Source organism: Neoarius graeffei, chromosome 28, assembly GCF_027579695.1.
Source record: "Neoarius graeffei isolate fNeoGra1 chromosome 28, fNeoGra1.pri, whole genome shotgun sequence".
In the NCBI taxonomy this organism is placed as follows: domain Eukaryota; kingdom Metazoa; phylum Chordata; class Actinopteri; order Siluriformes; family Ariidae; genus Neoarius; species Neoarius graeffei.
This window is the reverse complement of record NC_083596.1, coordinates 23,452,023-23,475,513: the sequence shown is the minus strand read 5'-3', so window position 1 is coordinate 23,475,513 and position 23,491 is coordinate 23,452,023. Positions and strand designations below refer to the sequence as shown.

Below are 23,491 nucleotides of genomic sequence, written 5' to 3'. Positions count from 1 at the left end.
ATGTGACTTACCACAGAATGTACGTGACCTCCAGGGTCTGATGGTTACTCCCAAAGCCTGGCATGCTAAAGCATATGCCTGTATAGCCTGGCAGAGAGTTGTGATGTTGTCACGATTGCTGCACATGTCATACACACAACTGTAGACAAATGCAGTGGGGTCCACCACAGCCCGACAGTCTCGGAATGGCCCGTCAGTCTTGTTTATGAGCCCACAGTAATCAGGACGAAAGTAAAAAGCTTCAGCTGCTGGTTCACACAAGCTGCAGTTCTGAGCACAACCATCTGTGCAACGAAAATCAGTGTCTTCCGCTCGCCAACTACCACCTAACTCAACAACGCTATCTGCTAAAGAACCATCTGGCAACACGGGGTCATCAGCAGGGTCATCATTATAGTTGCCACACAAGCCACAAGTATTGTTGAAGTAGGAGCTGGGAAGGGAGATGGATGCATAGTGCTGCCCATCATATGTTACCAAGAGACCAAAGTCAGTTTCTAAGGCAACTGCAAGACCAGACTGGTATACCTTAACAGCCCCTAACTGGAGCTGGACAGGTAGAGTCTTCAAGAGACTGTCCACCTGAAACCATGAATGAGAACTGAGTAAATATAACATTGATTTTGTAGGACATTTTACCTTAAATTATGTCAAAATCTCACCTGTACAGTGCCCAAAGTTCCTTTTGGTAGTGTAATTCGATGGCCATACACCTCCACAGTGACATCTCTCAACCAGGACACAGAAGTCGTGCCACGATTTTCATTCTTAGCCTCAACACTGAAAAATGGGAGACTGGGCACTTCCCAGCATGGCCGAGCCAGAAGATAAGAACAGGTACCCTGTAGGAATGGATAGAATAAAAATGGATAGGATATCACAACATTAAGAGAACAACTTGCTTATTGAATTGTGGTTTTCATGTGCAAATCAAGAATATGTCCAGATCAGCACATGCACAACAACTCAGGCTATACCTTTTCCAAAATTAGGCACATTCAGTCTTACTTGGAAGTGGTAGAGAAAGCCATCAAAGGTGTGATAATGGGGGTCTCCAAACACCACACAGGTGCTGGTTCTGGTGGGCTGGCAGTAGTATGCTCCCTCTTGCTGTTCACATGTCTCCAACTGGCCACATGGAGCCTCCTGGCAAATGACTTCATTGTTCAAATCCAGACACCTGCAACGCTGAGAACACTGGTCTGACAGCCAGAACACCTCTCCACGTCGATAAAACCGCCCTGAATATGAAACACGAGTTAGGGCTGATTTCTACTTTTATGAACAGGGTTCATAAAACATTGTGCATAGACATACACAAGTCTTAATACTTCCACATAACGTGACCATGTCCTCTAGGGGGCAGTGTCACATGAGCCACACCAGAATTTACGGAATTAGACAGTGGAATATAACACTAGTATAATTTTGTTTTGAAAAGTGCTGAGAAAAAAAAGAAAATTTGCATATAAATTAAGTGAATTACCACCAAAAAACATTTCTGAAGCTTTTTCATTCATCTTAATTCTGCAGTATGAGCAGATTTTGTACCAAAGCACGTCAGTTTAACCAGTGTTTAAATCCATAGTTCTATCAACCACAAAATGGAATATGCTGCAGTTTTCATTTTTACTGCTGTGGTTTACATCACTTACATTCTGTCTCTATTGGGAGTCTGTCTGAAGAAAGAGAAAGTGGGTGATACTGCAGGGTTAAATTGGCTATGATAACATAACTACAGCCAGTATAAAGCCATAAATTTCCATAAATTAATCCATTAAACAATAAGGGGATCATATTGCCATATGTGATAGAGGAGACATTTTATTAAAGACACCAGTCTGCGCTGCGAAACTCATATATAAGCTCTTTTTAATAGACTACACTTTCAGAAAGCAGCTGGGTACTGGATGTCTTCTTCTTCCTCCTCATCCAGCACTATTGCCAGGTCAGCATCCCTGTGGCCCTTACTGATCCACTTGTCATATTAATTGGAGCATAGTCATAGTTTTATGCCGGATGCCCTTCCTGCCACAGCCCTCCCATTTCTGGGCTTGGGAACAACCATTCACACACACGGGCAATTTAGAGTAGCAAATTAGCCTTACTGCAGGTCTTTGGATGGTGGATGAAAACCAGAGCACCCGGAGGAAACCCACGCAGACACAGGGGGAACATGCAAACTCCACACAGAAAGGCCCCCACCAGCCACTGGGCTCAAACCCAGAACCTTCTTGCTGTGAGACGACACCGTTACACCACTGTGCCGCCCACACAAGTACTGGATGTGATGAGAGAAATTTTTATTGTTTACACGGTTTGTTTTTAGCATTTTATAGTTACCTCTGTAATAAAATAAAATGTATTTTAAACAATATTATTCTGAAATTTGATTAAACCCATGGAAGAAATACCAAAATGTCTCAGAAAGTAACTACACACTTGTCCACAAACTAGTCAGTGTTCGCATGACATATAGCACTGCAGAACCATGCTGCATTCGAGGTGAAGTTATAACCTGTAATTCCCCTACAACCAGTAAAAACCTCTGAAAATACCCCCTAAACTTGCAGTTTGAACTAGTCAACTTGGGGTAGTCTTCTTAACTACCATTCCTTTTCTGTTTACGGAGTGCCATCAAAGCAGCATGGCCATATACACTGAACACTGTAAAGTTCTCCTTCTCTACTTTAAATAGGTTTATAGCAGCATTGCTTTAGATCAGTTAATATACAAAAACACAGTAATTATAAGTCTATAACATTGACCACCACATGAATCACTGTTTTGAGGAGATAATCATCAACATTAGAGTGAACACTAATATTCGCCAGATAGCTTGTTGCTAACATTGCTCACTATTGTCCGCTAGCTAGCTTCTTGGTAAGCTACTCAGTATTGTCCACTGTTGTTGCTGTAAAAAGTCTGCAACTCAACTGTAAAAGTGCAGTTAAAGTAGCTTTTTGATTTTTACATGCTCTGACAGCGCAAACAAAAGACATTCTTTTGGTGAGGTGTCCATGTTGTTGTTGTTGTTGTTTTTTCACTTCACATGCTGACTGTGTCAAGGTGGGAAATGATGTTCTGAAAACTTGCAATTTACCATTTACAAGACACCATGAATGCAGCATTATATTTTTGTGTTAATGCATATTTGCACCTTTGTGTCACAATGGAGAGACAGGAATCATGGGTAAATGTACAACTCCTCTCTGGGGGGGGGGGGGGGGGGGGGGGGTAACAGGAGGACAGAGGATGGGAAAGAGCGGTAACAGGAGGACAGAGGATGGGAAAGAGCGGTAACAGGAGGACAGAGGATGGGAAAGAGCGGTAGCCTAGGCCTGACAAAAAGCAATACTGGACAATGTGCAATATAATGTGCAATACCTCTCCTGCTGGACTTTTTTTTTCTTCCATAGGATAAAGCGGCTAGAGATAATGAGATGAGATCTTATTCTTTTTTATATTTGTATATGTAAATACTTAATTTAATTTATTTAGAAGTTTTCTCTATTTTCTATTCTCTGTTTATCCTATAATGATGCTGCTGGAATTTTAATTTCCCTGAGGGAACCCTCCCAAAGGGATCAATAAAGTTCTAATCTAATCTAATCTAATCTAATCTAATCTAATCTAATCTAATCTAATCTAATCTAATCTAATCTAATCTAATCTAATCTAATCTAATCTAATCTAATCGTGATATGCAGAGACATGCTAGCACTCATTCCTCCCATGTGCTCAGTACATTTTGTGTGTATTTGTGGTGCTGTGCACTGGGGGCCACTGACTGGTTTCCTCTGCGAGTTTAAAATTCAGATTAATTCAAAAATACATTTGAAGTATAAACAATAAATTGTTAAACAGTAAAGTGCAAACAAGAAACTCTGTAAAAAATTTCCACATATTGACAGTTAGTTTCTGGTGTCTTTAATAAAAAAAATTCCTCTTTGATAAAACTCACACTAAACAGGGAATATAAATGAAAATCACGTGCGAGTTTCCTCCCTGCTTTTCATGTTTTCTTAATACAGAGCTATGATCACATTATTGTATGATGGATTAATTATGGAAGACTTTGTGCTATATGTGAAAATAAAGTGTGAGGCATTATCCCGGCTGTAGTTCTTTATAATGGTCAGTTTAATTCTGCACAATTGCACACTTCAATTTTTCTATTAGACCCACAGTGTTGGTGACCACAGCAAAACAATAAAAATGAAAACTTGTGCATCTGTCAATCTGATACAATTGTGGATTTAAACACAAGTTAAATTGAAGTGCTTCGATACAAAAGTCACTCATACTGATGAATACAGATGAGTAAAAATGCTTCCAAAATATTTTCAGTAAGAATTTACTTTGTTTACTTCTTGACCTGGCTTACATCCTGACATGCGCATAGATGTATAATTCAGTCCTAAATGCTAGCACGTGTCTGCAACCCTCTTCTCTTAACTCCCCTCTCTGTGCAAAAAAAATAAAAAATAAAAAAATAAAAACCACGCAAATATGTGTTAATGCAGAAATATAAACTAGGCTGTTGTATGTGCTTATAGATCATTGAAAAGTTATTCTACAAAATCAAGTCATACATGAGCTGATAGCTGATGACGTGCATAGCACCAAGTTGTCTATAAATCATGTATGACGAGATTTTGTGGAATAACTCTTTTATTCTATCCACATTCACTGGATTTTGAGAAACAGAGCATTTTTATTTTTTGCAAATTCGATAAATAAAAACTTTATACAAAAACATCCAACAAAATCATTTCTGCTTAGAATTTAAACAAACTGGTTAAATGACAAGCAATTTGTGAAAAATGTTATAATAATAATTCTTGAAAAATTAAAAAAAAGATACGTTCTTACCATCAAATACTTTTATTCCATATTTTGTTGCTTTTTTTTGTATTTTGGGGGGTTTTCTTCTTCTTCAGAGTTGTTTAGTGGTTGCCAAACCAACTTAAAGGTGCATTATTGCCACTGACTGGGCTGGAGTGTGGAACAGGAGATATTGGCGGAGGTGGCGGGGCGGGGCGGGGGGGGGGGGGGACTATATTCTTTTAGCTATTTCTGTTTCTTTTAAATACTCAATAACAATTTCTGGGGTTTTGTTTTCAAGTAGAGTTTTTATTTCATCCTCAGTTAGTTCAGCAACATGCGCCACCATTTTGCTTTTCTCTACTCACAGTATATGAGCTGATAGCCTAGTAGTAGAGTAGCCAATCAGAGCGCATGATTGCTCATATCCAGTGAATGTGGATGGAATAAGTATTATTATTTATCATCATTTATTAACCTTTTATAATGCTTGAACTGCCATTCAAAAAAAAGGCTTGGACTCAAAAAAAAAAAAAATTAAGGAACAGAATTCAATATGAAACTGGAAAAGACTCTTAGATCCACCCTAAGTCACCAACACCCAGAAAGAAACTTCACTCAAACAATTAGACACTCAAGTATTACCAAATTTTAGAACATTTTATAAACACATCCTAAACAATTTTTTAAGACATTATCCATTTACCATTATAGCTGCAGCCATTGGCTGGGTCGATCTGTTCAGTGTCAACACGGAAGAACCAACGACCAGGCATGTTAACATTTGTAGTGTGCTCAATGTTGACCACCTCATTTGTACGGGAACCAGGCAGGTTGAAGAAGTGACTAACATCTCCACCGTTGAAACCTGACTAGAAAGGTCAATCATGTCCGAGACATCAGACACAGGGCACCATGGTGTGCTTTATTAATAAGAAGTTTTCAGTAAATCTCTGAACTCCTTCAAGGAAATTCAAAAACAAGGTTACCTGTGCAGTGGTTCCTCCCAAGCCAGTAAGAGGATCTCCCCCACTAGCTGTCCCTGTGCTCCATGTAATTTCTCCAAAGTTGAACATGGCAAAGTGGAACACACCATCTGAGATTAACACTGACTGGAATGTATTCACCTGTGACAAATGAATAATTTTTTTTCAGACTAAATATGTATTCATTTGGTACCAGATCTGTATCTATATGTGTCCTTTCAAAATGAAAGGTTATGCATTTGAAATAATAGGAGCTGTTCCTCCTTTCTTTACCGGTGTTGTCTGACTGCCACCGTAGAACGTGACCTGGTTCCAGGTGGCAATAAAAGCCCAGGTAGCAGTAAAGGATGGCATGCTCTTGAAATACTTCCTGACATCCTGAGTAGCTCTTGCTAGGATCTCTGGCTCTGTGGTCTCACGATAGTACACATCCCCACGGATACCATTGTGCACATCAGCCCATAAGGGAGCAATAAATGACCGACTGTCACTGAGGGGGAAAGGCTCAGGAGTAAACTGGCTCACCTGAACGTTGAAGGAGATTACGCCATTGTTGTTTATCTGTGTGGTAAGAAGCACTTATGGATTATCTTTGTACAAAATGAGTATATTACTATTAGTGTTGATTAGTTGGCTAGTTAGATAAATGTTTTTGTACTTAAGAAGAATGACTCATGGTCATGTGTAGGCGGATTGACAGTTGACTGATATTTACTTTTAGTATAGATACAGAGATGATGATAGAAAATCGCACGTGCTGATTGGCCAAGAAATTCAGATTATTTCTTGATAATCACCTCGAGCGACTCGGCAAAATGGCGGTCAATCGCTTCATCACCGTAAGTGAGGAAGAATTACAAATTATAAAAGAAAATGCTGTTCCTAAAAGCATTAAAGCTGCGACAAAGTTTGGTCTAAAACTATTCAAAATTAATGTGGAATTGTGATTTTCTTTTTTCTTTTTCAAAACAAAGTATTTTATGTGACTCAGCGTAGAAAAGTGACAAGTCTGTGCCATGCCTTTATTACATTTTTATGCCACTTTTGAAGTTTGAAATAAATTATTTTTTAATATGATTTTTAAATTGTTTAAAAATAATCAGCTGTGTATTTATACTAAAACAATTATCCATGAAACATATTAAGATACATTATATAGACACAAGTGTTTTACTGAGAAATACGCCACTCGTATTTTTCATACAAACTACATCCAGGACATTGAGTAACATATTTTTCAATATCCTCACTCAGGAGGAAATTGATGAATTGTTTTGATATATTTGGGCACTTTTTGTTTGTGAACATGTCTATATAATAAAAAGAAAATCACACGTTGGCTTGAAGATATGAAGTTTATCTTCTCATGTTGAAAAACTCGCATTTTTTATATGAAGTACGTCACAGATCTGAGTGAATAATTTAAATAATATTGGCTGGCTTTGAGTGATATATCAGATATATATTCCATTCAGCTAGCATGATATTGAACAAGTCGAAGACAGGTTCAGTATCACGCTAGCTGAATGAAATATATCTGATAGACCACGAAAAAAGCCAACCAATATTATTATTATTATTATTATTATACATACACATTCAATGGAACAATTATAGATTTTACTGGTGGCCATGCTTGTTTACAAATTGTCACAGTCGCTCGCTAGCGCAGAAGTTTTACGAGTAATACGTATCTTATGGTATTTTCAATTCATTGCGATAATTTACTGTGGGCACCACCTGCGAAAAATGCGGGTGCTTGCGCAGCAGAAAACTTTCTCGTTGAATATTCGCATCAGCTCCAACGTGTGATGTCATGTTGTTTTGAGAACCATGCAATATTGTAAACCATATTCAACGTTCATTCTCCATTGGGTAAAGTGACGTAACACACATACCGTAGGATAAGCAATATGCTAGCAACATTGCATGCTATCAAACCAAATGAACGAAACCCGCTAGAAAGGAATAGAATGTGTGTGTTTATTCCTCAAAAAAGTGTCCTGTATGTATAATAATTCCAAATATTTCACTTCCAGTGTTTTCCCACTGATTAGACTCACATTGTCAAAATGTCAAACCAGTCCAAAATTAAAATTCTTTTGATTAACTTGCATATTTTTTGTGGATGTGTCCATATAATAAACAGTATTACATGGTAGCACAAATATATGAAGTTTATCTTTTCAGAGTGAAAATATTTTCACTCGTTCGCACATCACTCACTTGTAAAACATGTGCACCACCCGAAGATAAACTTCATATCTTCGCAACAATGTAATATCCTCTATGTATTAAGATCACGCACACTCATGATAACGATACTTATCTACAACGGACTTGTATACAATATTAATTTGAAGGAAGATGTATGCCTATAAAACATTTTTTCAGTGTTGCACTCACATATAGAGAGCGGTAGGGGATGTTGAAGAAGATAAATGGAATTAATAGGGAAATTTCTGTTGAACTGCCATCATCCATCTTGGGTGTTTCTGAGTCCCTATGAGCTGGTCCAAAGGGGTAGAGGATATCCTGAGAGAAAGCTAAAAAAGAAAGAAATGTAGAAAACACAAATTTCAATTTAAAACAGATTTTGAATGGATTTCCTGGGTAATCTGAGACAGCAGTTATCGAACTCTATGTCTATTCTTAGCTCGTTTTATTCACTCACCATTATTCACTAATGATCATGCCAAGCATTATGCATTCAAATTCCAGGTTATATGTAATTATTATGCATTCAAACTGTGAAAAACAAACAGGATATCACAAGATTTGGTCCCTGATTGATTTGCTAATACTTCATGTAGTAACACAATCTGATATAATTATTGTTATACAACAGTTAGTTGCAGTCCACTAATTTCATTGGACAAGCGGCGCTCCAAGAGTGTTGATATTTAGCATTACCACACTGGTACAGTTCCCTGTTTGTATCATTCCGCTTGTCTGTGTTTCTAGCAATAGTTCATGACACTGAAGCCATTACTACACTTGGCTGTCAGTCAGTCTGTGCAGCGCATGGCAAAACACAGTACCCTATCCATCTTATAACTTGTTCTTGGTAACTAGTTTTGTTGATGGAGCAAAAATAAGCAAAATATTTGGCCATACTGTGCCAAATGTCAGCTAATATTAATTTCTTGTTTATTGAACTGTTGTATAAAAGCAGTGTCATGCTGTGGTACAGAATATCCACATGACTGTGATTACCTGCAGCACTTGTGCCTACGGCCACATTACAGTTGTGCTGATGTTCTGTACAGCAGCACCCTTGCTCATACGATATTGATTCATTATCAATGGTTATTCCGATGAATATTTCAGATGAGTAATAAATCAAGATGGGTAATAAATCAATTAGGAACTAGAATAAGCAGGATGACTCACCTCCTCTGGGAGCAAGAGTGCTGAAAAGCTGGAGAAGCGACACTAAAGTGCTTGTTTTAATCATCCTAAAGACCTAAAGCAAACACATGAAATTTAGAACTGTCTGAGTTCAACGTTGACAGCATAAATGATCAACATCGCAAATTTCTATGTTCTGGTAGGAATAGCATACCAAATGTCATTATTCTGTTTAATGACTGATGTCAGTGATTTTAGTTTAATAATAGCTTATATTACACATGTGAATTGAGCTATAAACTGCAAAGTACATTAAGAAGACAAATAAGATAAGTTCAACCTGCTCTAATCTTCCCTGGTTTTAAGAACGGTCTCCCAAGCATCCCTTGGGTCTTCACCACCTTCTCTGTTCCCTGCCATGGTGGGCCTGTTGGCCCTTTGCTGAAAAGGTCCCTTTATGCGATAGTGAACAATGTGCAGGGATCACATTCACCAGCACTACTGTGTTAGTGGGCAATAGAAGAGCAATTCTAGGCTTCTACACTGCAGGCGGGCCTGTGGCGGGGGAGTCAAACGCACTGCTTGCCGTCATTTGGAGGGTCTATTACCGTGTGTTTGTGTGGTATGTCTCATTGGCTTAAGAGAGGGGACGTGAGCAGTTCAGCTAATGGGTCTAATTGAGGAGGCTTGAATTGCCCTGGTCTTTTCGACAACCCCAGGCACTCAAGTATGAATTTCAGTCCCCTTGAATTTAACCTTGTCTCCCAAACCTTTTAAAGGTCTCCAAGACATGGGATTTTTTTTCTTTTTCTAATTTTAACCAATTTCTACTTACAATCCTAATACGTATTACATAATGCCTATCATAAATGGATAGTTGGAAACAGCAAAACTAGAGGAATTCTGTTAACTCTAACTCGACTGACAGATCCCTTTGGTGGATATTATGTCACATTGACATGGCTTCTTAGTTTACCACCCAGACAACAAGGAGTTAAGGGTGGTCTCATACTGAAAACATGCTCACTTAGCCTTTAATCCCATGATGACCAAACATGAGGATTATCTTGAAAGTGCAAGTGGGAATTGGTCTATAATTCGTCTCAACTGATTACATCTTGTAGATATAGACATTAAAATATTTTTAGACATACTGCATAAACCTAAAATCAGAAATATATGTTTCATTTCAGACTGCAAAGATTAGCATTCCAGGAAATTATTTATTCATTAATTATATGCAGTCTGCCCCAAAATGCACTGATTATAATTAAATGGACATTCTGAGGGTGGCACGGTGGTGCAGTGGTTAGCACTGTCATCTCGCAGCAAGAAAGTTCTGGGTTCGAATGTCATAACCGACTGAGGCCTTTCTGTGCTGAGTTTACATGTTCTCCCTGGGCTCGGCTGGGTTTCCTCCCCCAGTCTAAAGACATGCGGATTAGGGCAACTGGCTACTCTAATTGTATATAATAGCAGTGTGTGTGTATACACATATATATAACGGATGGATGGCTGTTCTGATAATTTGTCATGTTAATAGTGAATTTTATGCGAGTAAAATAACTGACTGTAAAAGCTGGAATCCATTCTATTACTGGAAATATCACAATGAAATTAGTTTTACTTTTTTTTATTTGACATTTGAATGTTCTCTTTTCCATGTTTCATAATTATATCAAACTTGTTTCATAAATCTTTTCATAGATCTTTTAAGCGATACATTAAATCTGTAGTGTGCAGAGGAGCAGTAGTAGTATTTACTGACAGATAAGACAACAGGGTTAATTCAAAAGATAAAGTATAGCTCTATATGGGCTGATTTATACAATACAATACATATGTCTGTCTGTTAATATACTTGTGTGTACGTGTGTTTTGTTATTGTATAAATCATTGGAAATGTGCATACATTAATTTACTATTGCCAAAGATTCAGCATCAGCATGTTTTTTTGCACTCCATAGAGGTTTTAAATAAGCTTTAAATCTCCAATCGGTGATGTTTTTTCTGTAACACGCATCAACCTGATAATTAACTGGTGAGGTAAAGTCTATATCTGAGCAGAAAATTCTAAAAAAAACTCTTGGCCTGAAATGTCTGTAACTCATATCACCAGACACTGGTTAATGACCTCATGCCAGGCCTTTTTGGCATTTTTTGGCTCTGAAAAGTGTTAGTGGTTATAGTGGGGTTTTGTTTGTTCGTTTTAGATCGCTGTCTTACTCAAGAAGATTCTTAGTCTTGCTTTTGTACCTTCTGCAAAGTTCACTTAATATTGATTATATGCTCTTGAATTAAACCTGACATGCAATTTAACATTACAGTCATCATTAATGTGTGTACAGTTAAAATTACATTCTTCATCAAATCCTATGTTATAGAGTAAAAAACAAACAAACCTAAAACAACTAAAAATCTATCACAGACTGAATGCATATGGTCTCTAAGGCATTTTCTCATTCCTTGGTAACAGAGTACCAAAGTTTGTCGATTAAAAGCTATCACAATTCCTCATACACAAAACGGACAACTGACATTAAATCAAAACAGATCTAATTAGCATTTAGCCAACGGGATTTTAAGATTTATTTCATAAATCTTAGGGAGTCATTTTATTGATGCCAGAGTTCCTCCAGCAGGCAGAGTAGCAACTCCCCTCATTACAAATGACTACAAATCCCCACCTTCCAACATAACTGAAACCTAGTCTTCCAGAGAGCATGCGGTGTTTGGACCACATGGTCATGTGTGATGTACAAGTCAGATGAAACTGACTTAAAGTCGAAACCAGTGTTTGGTGGAAATCCCAAGTGCACCGCAAGAGATTGTGAGAAATGCCAGAGGGGTAAATCCACCTCTCCATCTTTCAAACAGGGTTTAGTTGGCTAACCCCATGAGAAACCGATCTCTAAAAAGTTGTCTTCTTGACAACAGATTAAGACCCACATCAAAGCCAGAGATAGATGTTATCAAAATCACTGGGCTACTTAATGCCAGATAAACCGATGATTTACTTATTCACACATTTAGTGTGATCCAAAACAGCAGGGAGGAAAGGGATAAAAAGAGAGGGAGAACCTGAAGCTGAGAACCTGAGTCAGGGATAAAGAAAGGCAGATAATACTTCCTCAAGGCTTGTCTTAAAAGTCTACAGCATCACTATCCTACTGCTAACAAGTTACCCAGAGTTATGACAGCAATAGGACAGAGGTTGGTATCAACTCACCTGTCTTCAGAAGACAGAAGCTCAGCACCTCACCTGTGGCATCAGCCTTCCAGTCCCATCAAACTGGGTACCATCCACACTGTTTTAGGAGTGGACAGGTTCTGTGCTGGAACCGGGGAAAGGGAAGGGGAGGGGGAAGGCACCCAAGAAAGGCTTCCTTAAACCCCCTCACGCAAGAGTACTCTGCAAGTCCAGGTATGCAGGATTACAGAGGAAAACAAGACCAGCAAATCAAGCCCAATCCTAGCCTACGGCGTGTTTTGGCTTGGAAAGCAAAAGATTTGCAGAAGTGATCTCAGGATGAAAGAAGAGAGAAGTGTTTGTGTGTGTGTGTCCCTTTAGTGGTCAGCTGAAGAAGAAGCGACAGAGGCAGGCTTGAGCTTTTAGACTGCAGATAGTGTTAAAGTTAATCTGAGAGTGTTTTTGGGAAAGGGGGGGAGACAGGAGATGGAGGGGGGTGGAGATGAAGAAAGGGGTGAGACTTTTCAAATGAGGGAAGGAGAGCGAGAAAAAAAAGAAAAAAGGAGTGGGGGGGGGCTGGGGGACTGGCTAATTATTATATATTGTAGGTAAGCAAATAAAAGGAATATTAAAAATGTCAGTACAAATATGATTCCTAAAAGAAATAAGTTTTTGGAGCAGCGGAAGTTTTGGCCCATGTCAGCTGGGGGTCAGGGGGTCAAGTTTGGACCAGATGCTGGCTGGTGGAACCATAAGTTTACATTGCATCCTATTATTCAGGTCTTGCAGGCCAGTTTTCCTTACTGTACAGTACTTATAGATTTATAATAAACATGTTACTATATTTCATCATCAAACAGTTCAATTTAACATTTAAATACATGCAGTATTTTCCACATTATTTCACCATACAACAAATACCTTAAGTCTGCACACCTTACAGCAGGCTATGGTACTGGAACTTCTTATTTCACCAACGCTAGTCTTGGATAGTATATATAGGACTTTGAAAAATAGCATGCAAGAGAGTAGGTAACTGACTACTCTTTACTATTCAGCTAATTAGATAACCATTAATAGAACATTTCTACACAAATTACAGCTGACAAATTATTAGGAACTGTGTTATAAAAAGTTATGGAATTTTGTTTGTAGTGTTGCACAATGTCACTTTTAGGGTCTCTGTGGGCTACTTCTTCCTCCACATTATGTACAGTAGCAGTCAAAAGTTCCGACACCCCTACTTGTTCATAGATTTTTTTTTTCTGTATTTTGACTATTTTCTACATTGTAGAATAATACTGAATACATCAAAACTCTGAAAAACATCTGGAACATATATGGAATTGTGTGGTAAACAAAGTGTTAAACCCCCCCCCCCCCCCCCAAAAAAAAAAAAAGTTTCATATTTTAGTTTCTTCAAAGTAACCACCGTTTACCTTGATGACACGTTGTACACTTTTGGCATTATCTTAACCAGCTTCATGAGGTAGTCACCTGGAATGCTTTTCAATTAACATGTGTGCCTCATCAAAAGTTAATTAGTGGAATTTCTTGCTTTCTTAATGCATTTGAAATCAAACAGTAAATAATAAAACTACAGTAAATGGCCCTATTCCACAACTGTAGTAATCCATATTATGTCAAGAACCGCTCAATTAAGTAATGAGAAATTACATCCATCATTACTTTAAGACATGAAGTGTCTTTTTAATTAATAAAAATAAATAAAAAACATTAAATTAGAAGGTGTGTCCAAACTTTGGACTGGTGCTCTAGTTGCAAAAAGTGATTAAGATATTTCAGTTTCCTTATTTCGAGTCCCTTGCCTACCAAAAATCCCTTCAGAAAAGTGTAAAGCTCTGTTGCCCACCCTAGGATCATTTATTTATAAAAGAAAACAAAATGGGAGAAAGTCTCTTCATAAATATAAAGGAGAGGTGGCTAGAATTACAGCATTAACATGAGTCAGTCAGAACATTCAGTGTGTGCGCGTGAGTCAACGATTAAGTGTATCTCAGAGATGTGTATGAGTGCTCCCCCTCCTGTTTGCTTGATTCCCTACACTAATTAAGGACAGCCTCATTTGCAATGGCACACATTAGGCTGGGTCAGTCACCAAGGGAGCTGATTTCCATAGATCTGGTTCTGAGATAGAACCGAAAGGCGGGGAAATAGCGGGTAAATCCATGGTGATAGGGTCTGGGAAGTAGATGGGAAAGAGATGGGAGTCAGATGCACCTTTGTTCACAGAGGGACAGTGGAGGTAACTAGAGACCCAAAAGGGGCTGGACGTGTGAAAATCTTCTGGACAGAAGGCCAAACCTGGATTCCCTATGTCCAACGTAGAAATCCCAGTGGAGGATTCTATTACACCTTGTTGCCTTGTTGTGTAAATGCACCCATATTCTTAACCAATCCATGCAAGAAGACAGAAAAGATGATAAAGAGTACAATGTGAGACAGTACGACTCAGCACTCATTCTATCCTAGCGTAACAGTATAAACAGAGGTAAGAGAAGAAGAAAGGGCACGAGAGAGAAAGACCGTGATTTCTATCTTTTCACTATCTTGTCTTCCTTATGATGTAATGAGCTCGCTAATAAGACATATCACCCCATGTCTTTTCTCTCCATCTTCCTCCCTTTCTCTTGATTCCCCTTTCAGAACAATTGCTTGGTGATTGTGCAATAGGTCAGCTCAATCGAGATGGCTCTGTGTCATCTGAACCAGTTTCTGTCTCACAAAGAAGAGACTGTGACATGCTTGGTGATAAGCACTAAGACCACTGTTTGGATATAAGAGTCAAGTGTCTGATAAAGTGCAGCTACAAGTCATCAGCCTTACCAACCACCTGCCGACCAAACCAAGCAGATACAAATAATACTGACTGAGTTTAGCACACTGTCAACAAGCACAATGAAGAACTGCAGTGGTCCTGTGAACCATTTCCATGGGAAAGTGGTCAAATACATTCAGGTTCACCAATGTTGTCTCGGAATTCTGGTAGGTCTACCAAGCTTGAACTTGGGAGGGATAAAAGTCCTGGCCCATCACCCTTCTCTATCCATTTGTTGCTTACTTGTTGGATCTTTTTCTTTCCTTTCGTCCACAATGTCAAGCTCCTTTCAGGTAACCTAAACCTCCCAAAAAATTACTCCCTCTCCTGGCCACACAATGAGCCTCCTTCAGCCCTCCTTGTCCTTCCCCAGCTTTGTGGTAAAGAGGGTGGATCAGGCTACCAGCAGCCTCGCCAGAACATGTTTGCTCCTGGTACAGGGCAAGGCATGAAAAGCTTTCTTAAAGCCCCCACCATTCCAAAAACACATGAACTCTCACAGCCACCTCCTCTGTGACCTTTCTTTTGAGACCAGCCCCTGCTTTCATGGCCTGGTAACCGCTTGTCTGACTCTTACACTTGATATCCCAACAGTCAACCATGTTATTTGGTGTTGCCAAGCTGATGGTGAACTCTGACTGCTGCTTTACTCAGGAAAGCTTTTGCTTCCTGATAGTGAACCCACTACGGATGTGAGAGTTTTTAATCTGGGAGAATGAATGGTGTGTGTGCTTTGCCAAATTTAGCACGTGTGACTCTCACCTGCAGGCGTGACAGGCGTAGTCCAGCCCTTTTTAGCACCTCTCAGCTTAGTAACACCAATTAAACCTGATTAAGTTGTTGTAGTGATCCAGGTAACAGACATGCTGCTGTACTGGACAGGATCCAGTTGGATAGAGTTTGCCTGGGCTCTGGGGTAAGCTCTTTGCTGTGCATAGACTCTAAGATGCTACCACAGTTAAAACCACCTGCACTGTTGGGAAATATCCTGCAATAACCTAAGTTCTACTGCTGAGACTTAAAAAATACCATTATAGATAGCATCTGTAATGATTACAGATAGTCGATATGGAAATATTGGTTCAGAGCACTCATTATAGACATAGGAAAACTAGATACTGCATTGGACATACTGTAAATTGACATGTTGATAGTGCCAGAGAGTCATTAAGTTAAAGTCATACCCATTAACTGAATTGAACTGATTTTTGAGGAATCTCTGAGACACAATGCATCTTTTAGAGGTAAGAATCAGTGACAGCTCAAAGCAAGAGAAAAAGGAAATACAGAACAAAGTTCAGAAAATATGTGGTCAACTCACAATACTGACCTTTCTGTGAGTATCTGAAAAGTGCTTCAGAGTGACATTTTAATGTGAATGTTGCATTTTTAAACATTTTGAAGGGCCCATATTTCAGCAATTAAGACAGACACAGCTTTGACATTATCCGTTATCTCTGAGAAGTACCTGAACTCTGACCAGAAAATTAGACAAGAGTCCAGCTTTGTTGGATCATTGAAATAAAAGCCAAAAAACATGAAGAAAGACATTTGTACAAGACACCCCTTCAATATCAAAACAGCTACACTATAAGGTCAAAAGTTTGTGGGTACCTGATCATCACACCCACATATGATTCTTCCCCAAACTGTTGTCACAAAGTTAGAAGCACAGTTATATAGGACATCTTTGTACACTATCATTACAATTTCCGTTCACTGGAATTAAGACCTGTTCCAGCGTGACAATGTCCCTGTGCACAAAGTGAAGTCCATGAAAACATGGTTTGCCAGGGCTGGTATGGAAGAACTTGAGTGGTCTGCACAGAGCCCTAACCTCAACCCCACTGAACAGTTTAAAGATACGCTTAGCCCATGTTTACATTAGACCGTATCAGCGGATCATCAGATTAACGTTTTTAAAACGATTAGTGTGCACACAGCAACACCAATACACGATTCGCGTGCACACAACAATACCAATACGTGGATACGCTCGGCTCCGCAGGCATCCTGCGCTCCAAATCACTCTGCCCTGAACAGCGAGTGCCCTCTGGAGGGTGCGCACTCCGGCCCTGCGCAGCTCACAGAGCGCGCGAGTGAAGCACACTAGCAGTGTTTTCGGGACTGAGCCGCTGTGTGTGTGATCCCAGCGCACATCACTTAACACTTGCAAGTGGAAGGATGGCAAGCCTAAAGACAATCATAACTACACAATGGGCAGTATTTGCATCAGTATTTGCAGTATTTTCATACTTTTATACTCTTTAATGAAAGGTGATACAAGGCGGAAGTCCGCGCCGTTTTTCAGCAGTCGTGTCACATGACCAACGCCAGCGAATCAGGAAGGTGGATGTCACAGTGACGTTGTCCAATGAGGACGCCAGCTAGAGCTCAGCACAGCGTATTCGTGTATCTCAAGGTTAACACAGCACCGGACCAGATACAATCTAGATTGAATACGTGGACGCTGGCGGATTCCCGTTTCCCGGCGTTTCCAGGTGGTTTAATGTAAACGGACAGTGCATCCGCGAAGAAAACGAGACAGATGCGGTCTAATGTAAACGTAGCCTTAGAATATGGCTCTGGACACTTAGTTTTGCTATGGTGGCTGAGGACTACAATTGCCATGATAACTTTAGGACTGCAGTTGTCATGAACAGTTTTGTACTCAAGTCACTATCAATGAACAGCTGTTAACTTCAACAAAATAGACTTCATGTTATAACTATAATGATTACACTTTTTGACCATATAGGACACACTTATAGAAGCAAGTTATTTATAAACACACTATCACTTAATCACCCAAATGAGGACAGGTTCCCTTTTGAGTCTGGTTCCTCTCAAGGTTTCTTCCTTGTGTCATGTCATTTCCTTGCCACTGTCGCCTCAGGCTGGCTTATTAGGGATAAATGTATTTGTTCATATGTTTACAATGTATATTTTTCTCTAAAGCTGCTTTGCAACAATGTTTGTTGTTAAAAACTATATACAAACAAATTGACTTGACTGAACACCTTTGGGATGAATTGGAATGCTGACTACATGCAAGCCCTCCTCACTCAACACTAGTGCCTGACCTCACCAAAGCTGTTGTGACTGAAAAGGCAAATGCCCAAAGCCATGCTCCAAAATCTAGTTGAAATTCTTTCCAGAAGAGTGGAGGTTATTACAACAGGAAAGGGTGGACTAAATCTAGAATGGGAGGCTCAACATGCACATATGTGTGATGGTCAAGTGTCCACAAACCTTTGGTCATATAGTATATATTTTGTGAAGTATTAATATCTGATTAGCAGTTTCTGTTAATGTTCAGTTTCAAATATCAATCTTAGTCTAGAACATCTCATCTCATCTCATTATGTCTAGCTGCTTTATCCTGTTCTACAGGGTCGCAGGCAAGCTGGAGCCTATCCCAGCTGACTACGGGGTGAAAGACAGGGTACACCCTGGACAAGTCGCCAGGTCATCACAGGGCTGACACATAGACACAGACAACCATTCACACTCACATTCACGCCTATGGTCAATTTAGAGTCACCAGTTAACCTAACCTGCATGTCTTTGTACTGTGGGGGAAACCGGAGCACCCGGAGGAAACCCACGCGGACACGGGGAGAACATGCAAACTCCGCACAGAAAGGCCCTCGCCGGCCACGGGGCTCGAACCTGGACCTTCTTGCTGTGAGGTGACAGCGCTAACCACTACACCACTGTGCCACCCTAGTCTAGAACAAGTTTGTAGTAATTTTAATACATTGACTCAACCAATGTATTCAAATTACTTGGGGTGGCACAGTGGGGTAGTGGCTAGCACTGTCACCTCACAGCAAGAAGGTTCTGGGTTCAAGCCTAGTGGCTGACAGGGGCCTTTCTGTGTAGAGTTTGCATGTTTTCCCTGTGTCTGCATGGGTTTCCTCCAGGTGCTCCAGTTTCCCCCACTGGACTCAAAGACATACAGGTTAGGTTAATTGGTGGCTCTAAATTGACCATAGGTGTGAATGTGAATGGTTGTTTGTCTCTATGATTCAGCCCTGCAATGATATGGTGACTTGTCCAGGGTGTACCCTGCCTCTCGCCCATAGTCAGCTGGGATAGGCTCCAGCTTGCCCGCGACCCTGCACAGGATAAGCGGTTATGGATAATGGATGGATGACTCAACCAAATTTTAGAATTTGATTGAATTGACAGAGAATGGCCATTGGAGCAAACAAACAACTGAATGTGCTAAAATTACCTTCAACCAAATAAATACAAAACAGAGATAATTTTATTTAAAGTTACTCCTCATTTTGAATCCAAGGACCCAAGAAGAAATCTTGGTATTGACTTCAGCTCTCGCTGTTGCCTCACAGCAAGAAGGTCCGGGTTTAAGCCCCGTGGCTGGCGAGGGCCTTTCTGTGCGGAGTTTGCATGTTCTCCCTGTGTCTGCGTGGGTTTCCTCTGGGTGCTCCGGTTTCCCCCATAGTCCAAAGACATGCAGGTTAGGTTAACTGGTGACTCTAAATTGACCGTAGGTGTGAATGTGAATGGTTGTCTATGTGTCAGCCCTGTGATGACCTGGCGACTTGTCCAGGGTGTACCCTGCCTTTTGCCCGTAGTCAGCTGGGATAGGCTCCAGCTTGCCTGCGACCATGTAGAACAGGATAAAATGGCTAGAGATAATGAGATGAGACTTCAGCTCTTAACTTTTACAGGCAGGTGGGGTAAAGCCTGCCATTTCTATTAGCCATTTAACCAGTGTTACTTCAGAATTGAGTGTGCACAACCCTGAACTTGTTTCCCTTTTCCAGTGATTCTACAACCCCGATTCCAAAAAAGTTGGGACAAAGTACAAATTGTAATAAAAATGGAATGCAATAATTTACAAATCTCAAAAACTGATATTGTATTCACAATAGAACATAGACAACATATCAAATGTCGAAAGTGAGACATTTTGAAATTTCATGCCAAATTTTGGCTCATTTGAAATTTCATGACAGCAACACATCTCAAAAAAAGTTGGGACAGGGGCAATAAGAGGCTGGAAAAGTTAAAGGTACAAAAAAGGAACAGCTGGAGGACCAAATTGCAACTCATTAGGTCAATTGACAATAGGTCATTAACATGACTGGGTATAAAAGGAGCATCTTGGAGTGGCAGCGGCTCTCAGAAGTAAAGATGGGAAGAGGATCACCAATCCCCCTAATTCTGCCCTGACAAATAGTGGAGCAATATCAGAAAGGAGTTCGACAGTGTATTGCAAAGAGTTTGAACATATCATCTACAGTGCATATCATCATCAAAAGATTCAGAGAATCTGGAAGAATCTCTGTGCGTAAGGGTCAAGGCCGGAAAACCATACTGGGTGCCCATGATCTTCGGGCCCTTAGACGGCACTGCATCACATACAGGCATGCTTCTGTATTGGAAATCACAAAATGGGCTCAGGAATATTTCCAGAGAACATTATCTGTGAACACAATTCACCGTGCCATCCGCCGTTGCCAGCTAAAACTCTATAGTTCAAAGAAGAAGCCGTATCTAAACATGATCCAGAAGCGCAGACGTCTTCTCTGGGCCAAGGCTCATTTAAAATGGATTGTGGCAAAGTGGAAAACTGTTCTGTGGTCAGACGAATCAAAATTTGAAGTTCTTTATGGAAATCACGGATGCCGTGTCATTTGGACTAAAGAGGAGAAGGACGACCCAAGTTGTTATCAGCGCTCAGTTCAGAAGCCTGCATCTCTGGTGGTATGAGGTTGCATTAGTGCGTGTGGCATGGGCAGCTTACACATCTGGAAAGACACCATCAATGCTGAAAGGTATATCCAGGTTCTAGAGCAGCATATGCTCCCATCCAGACGATGTCTCTTTCAGGGAAGACCTTGCATTTTCCAACATAACAATGCCAAACCACATACTGCATCAATTACAGCATCATGGCTGCGTAGAAGAAGGGTCTGGGTACTGAACTGGCCAGCCTGCAGTCCAGATCTTTCACCCACAGAAAACATTTGGCACATCATAAAACAGAAGATACGACAAAAAAGACCTAAGACAGTTGAGCAACTAGAATCCTACGTTAGACAAGAATGGGTTAACATTCCTATCCCTAAACTTGAGCAACTTGTCTTCTCAGTCCCCAGATGTTTACAGACTGTTGTAAAGAGAAAAGGGGATGTCTCACAGTGGTAAACATGGCCTTGTCCCAACTTTGAGATGTGTTGTTGTCATGAAATTTAAAATCACCTAATTTTTCTCTTTAAATGATACGTTTTCTCAGTTTAAACATCTGATATGTCATCTATGTTCTATTCTGAATAAAATATGGAATTTTGAAACTTCCACATCATTGCATTCCATTTTTATTTACAATTTGTACTTTGTCCCAACTTTTTTGGAATCGGGGTTGTATGCAAGATGACGGTATATTGTCAACTCCCAATAATGTTAAAGCGGCTAGAGATAATGAGATGAGATGAGACTAGTCGATAGTATAAGTCATGCGTGATAGCCTCTTGACTTAATTTTGTTTGAGGTTATGTCGTCTTGCCTTGAGCGAAATCTATGGTCATAAGCTCCTGCTGTATAAAGCCAGTTAATTACACAACTGATTATGAAGTGCTGCAAGGTTATTACAAATCACTTAATGGCCTAAAGGGTTCAAAATGCATCTCTGACCTGCTTGAAAAATACAAACCTTGCTGGCCTCTCGGATCATTCGAAGAATCAACTTCCAGAAACTATCTGCAAACTTCAGCCATTTTTAGATCAATTAAGACTCTCAGGCTTGAAGTTTATTCTAATTTAAGCATTTTATCTCATGATGTTTATGGTTTACTCTTCATGATTTTTCAATCTTTATCCTTTGTTTAATTATCCTAGTTTTGTAAAGCACCCTGAATGTCATGTGTATGAAGTATTCTCTATAAATAAACTTTCTTGCTTGTGACTTTATACAATCTTGCAAAATTAAATTAATTGAAATAATTCTATGGGTGTCTAGTCTGATTTATTATAATCACATTATTCATTTTTATGTGTGTAGTGGAAATAAATGCATCCATTGCAGTAAAACATTTTTATTAAGATTGACAGGTCTTGATTCATGATCATTTCTGTTCAAATGTACAATTACATTAACCTTTCTCATACTGTTTTGCTGTGTCAGAGTGCAGGCACTTACAGAAGCAGGTGCAGGGGAGACTGGGGTCACACAAATGATTGGAGGTGTCCAAATCGGCGTTCAGGAAACTAAATCAGTAAAATAGCGAGGGTCAACAAACAGGACAACGTAGAACAAGCGATAAGGCGAGGTCGGGATGAAATGGAAACAAGGTCAATACACTGGAAAGGCTATTGGAAAACAAACGGCTCAGTATGAATGGGAGAGAACACCAAACGATACTTTGCAACAGGCTGGTTGGAAAGTGGGGCTTATATAGGAGAGTAGTAATTGTTATGACCTGCAGGTGAGGTGGTGATCAGTAGTCAGGTGACAGAGGGCGCTGTGGTTCTTGGGTGTTGTAGTTCAGGGTGGCCATGTTTGAGTGCTGTTCTAACCTAGTGTTCTCCGAGCCATTATTGACAGAACCCCCCCGAGGAGCTCCCTCTGGGAGCTATCGATTTTCTGGGTCAATCCTTTCCTCTGGGCGCTGGTTTGTCTGGATGATGTAGGCTGTGGAATTCCTGTGTAAGTAGTGGGTCTAGTATGTCCTTATGGTTTACCCAACTACGTTCTTCTGGGCTGTAGCCCTCCCAGTCCACCAGGTATTCCAGCTGACCTTGCCTGCAGTGAGAGTTTAGAATCTTCTTTACCTGGTAGATGGGTTCTTCCTTGGAATCTGGAGAGGGGGGTTCTGGGGGGGGGGTTGTTTCTGTGGCTAGGTGACCCTGTATGGCAGGTTTCAGGCAGAATACATGGAACGTAGGTGCCATTCTGCTGTGTGGTGGGAGTTCTAGTTTATAGGAAACTTCGTTGATCACCTTGTAAGGGCCAATGTATCATGCTTGTAACTTTTTACAAGAGCTCTGTTCTCTGAGATCCCTTGTGGAGACCCATACCCGATCTTCTGGGGAGTACTCTGGGTTCTTGCTTCTATGTTTGTCTGCGTAATGCTTGTACTTGGTGTTTACTTGTTCCAGTCTTTGATGAACTTCCTCCCACACGTGTTAACTTTTTTTAAACCACATATTGATGTGATCAGAGAACTGCTGGTAGTTGAGAAAGTGTGTTGTCCCATGAGAACGGGGGAGGGTTGGTAGCCAAGCATGCACTGGAATGGTGTTAACTGTGTGGCAGAGTGCTTA

At 40.1% G+C, this 23,491-nt stretch overlaps 1 protein-coding gene across 1 annotated transcript in view; it reads right to left on the bottom strand.

The window, feature by feature from the left end:
• The window catches only part of tecta (tectorin alpha), a 48,039-nt gene extending 38,769 nt beyond the window's left edge, over window positions 1-9,270 (bottom strand). Inside the window, exons 1-8 of the mRNA XM_060912501.1 lie at window positions 9,207-9,270; window positions 8,220-8,359; window positions 6,087-6,374; window positions 5,817-5,954; window positions 5,534-5,699; window positions 1,009-1,241; window positions 663-842; window positions 12-582 (exon numbers count right to left, since the gene is read on the bottom strand). Of these exons, the coding sequence (XP_060768484.1) occupies window positions 12-582; window positions 663-842; window positions 1,009-1,241; window positions 5,534-5,699; window positions 5,817-5,954; window positions 6,087-6,374; window positions 8,220-8,359; window positions 9,207-9,270 (1,780 nt within the window). The remainder of the gene's footprint in view (window positions 1-11; window positions 583-662; window positions 843-1,008; window positions 1,242-5,533; window positions 5,700-5,816; window positions 5,955-6,086; window positions 6,375-8,219; window positions 8,360-9,206) is intronic.
• Window positions 9,271-23,491: the final 14,221 nt, after the last annotated feature.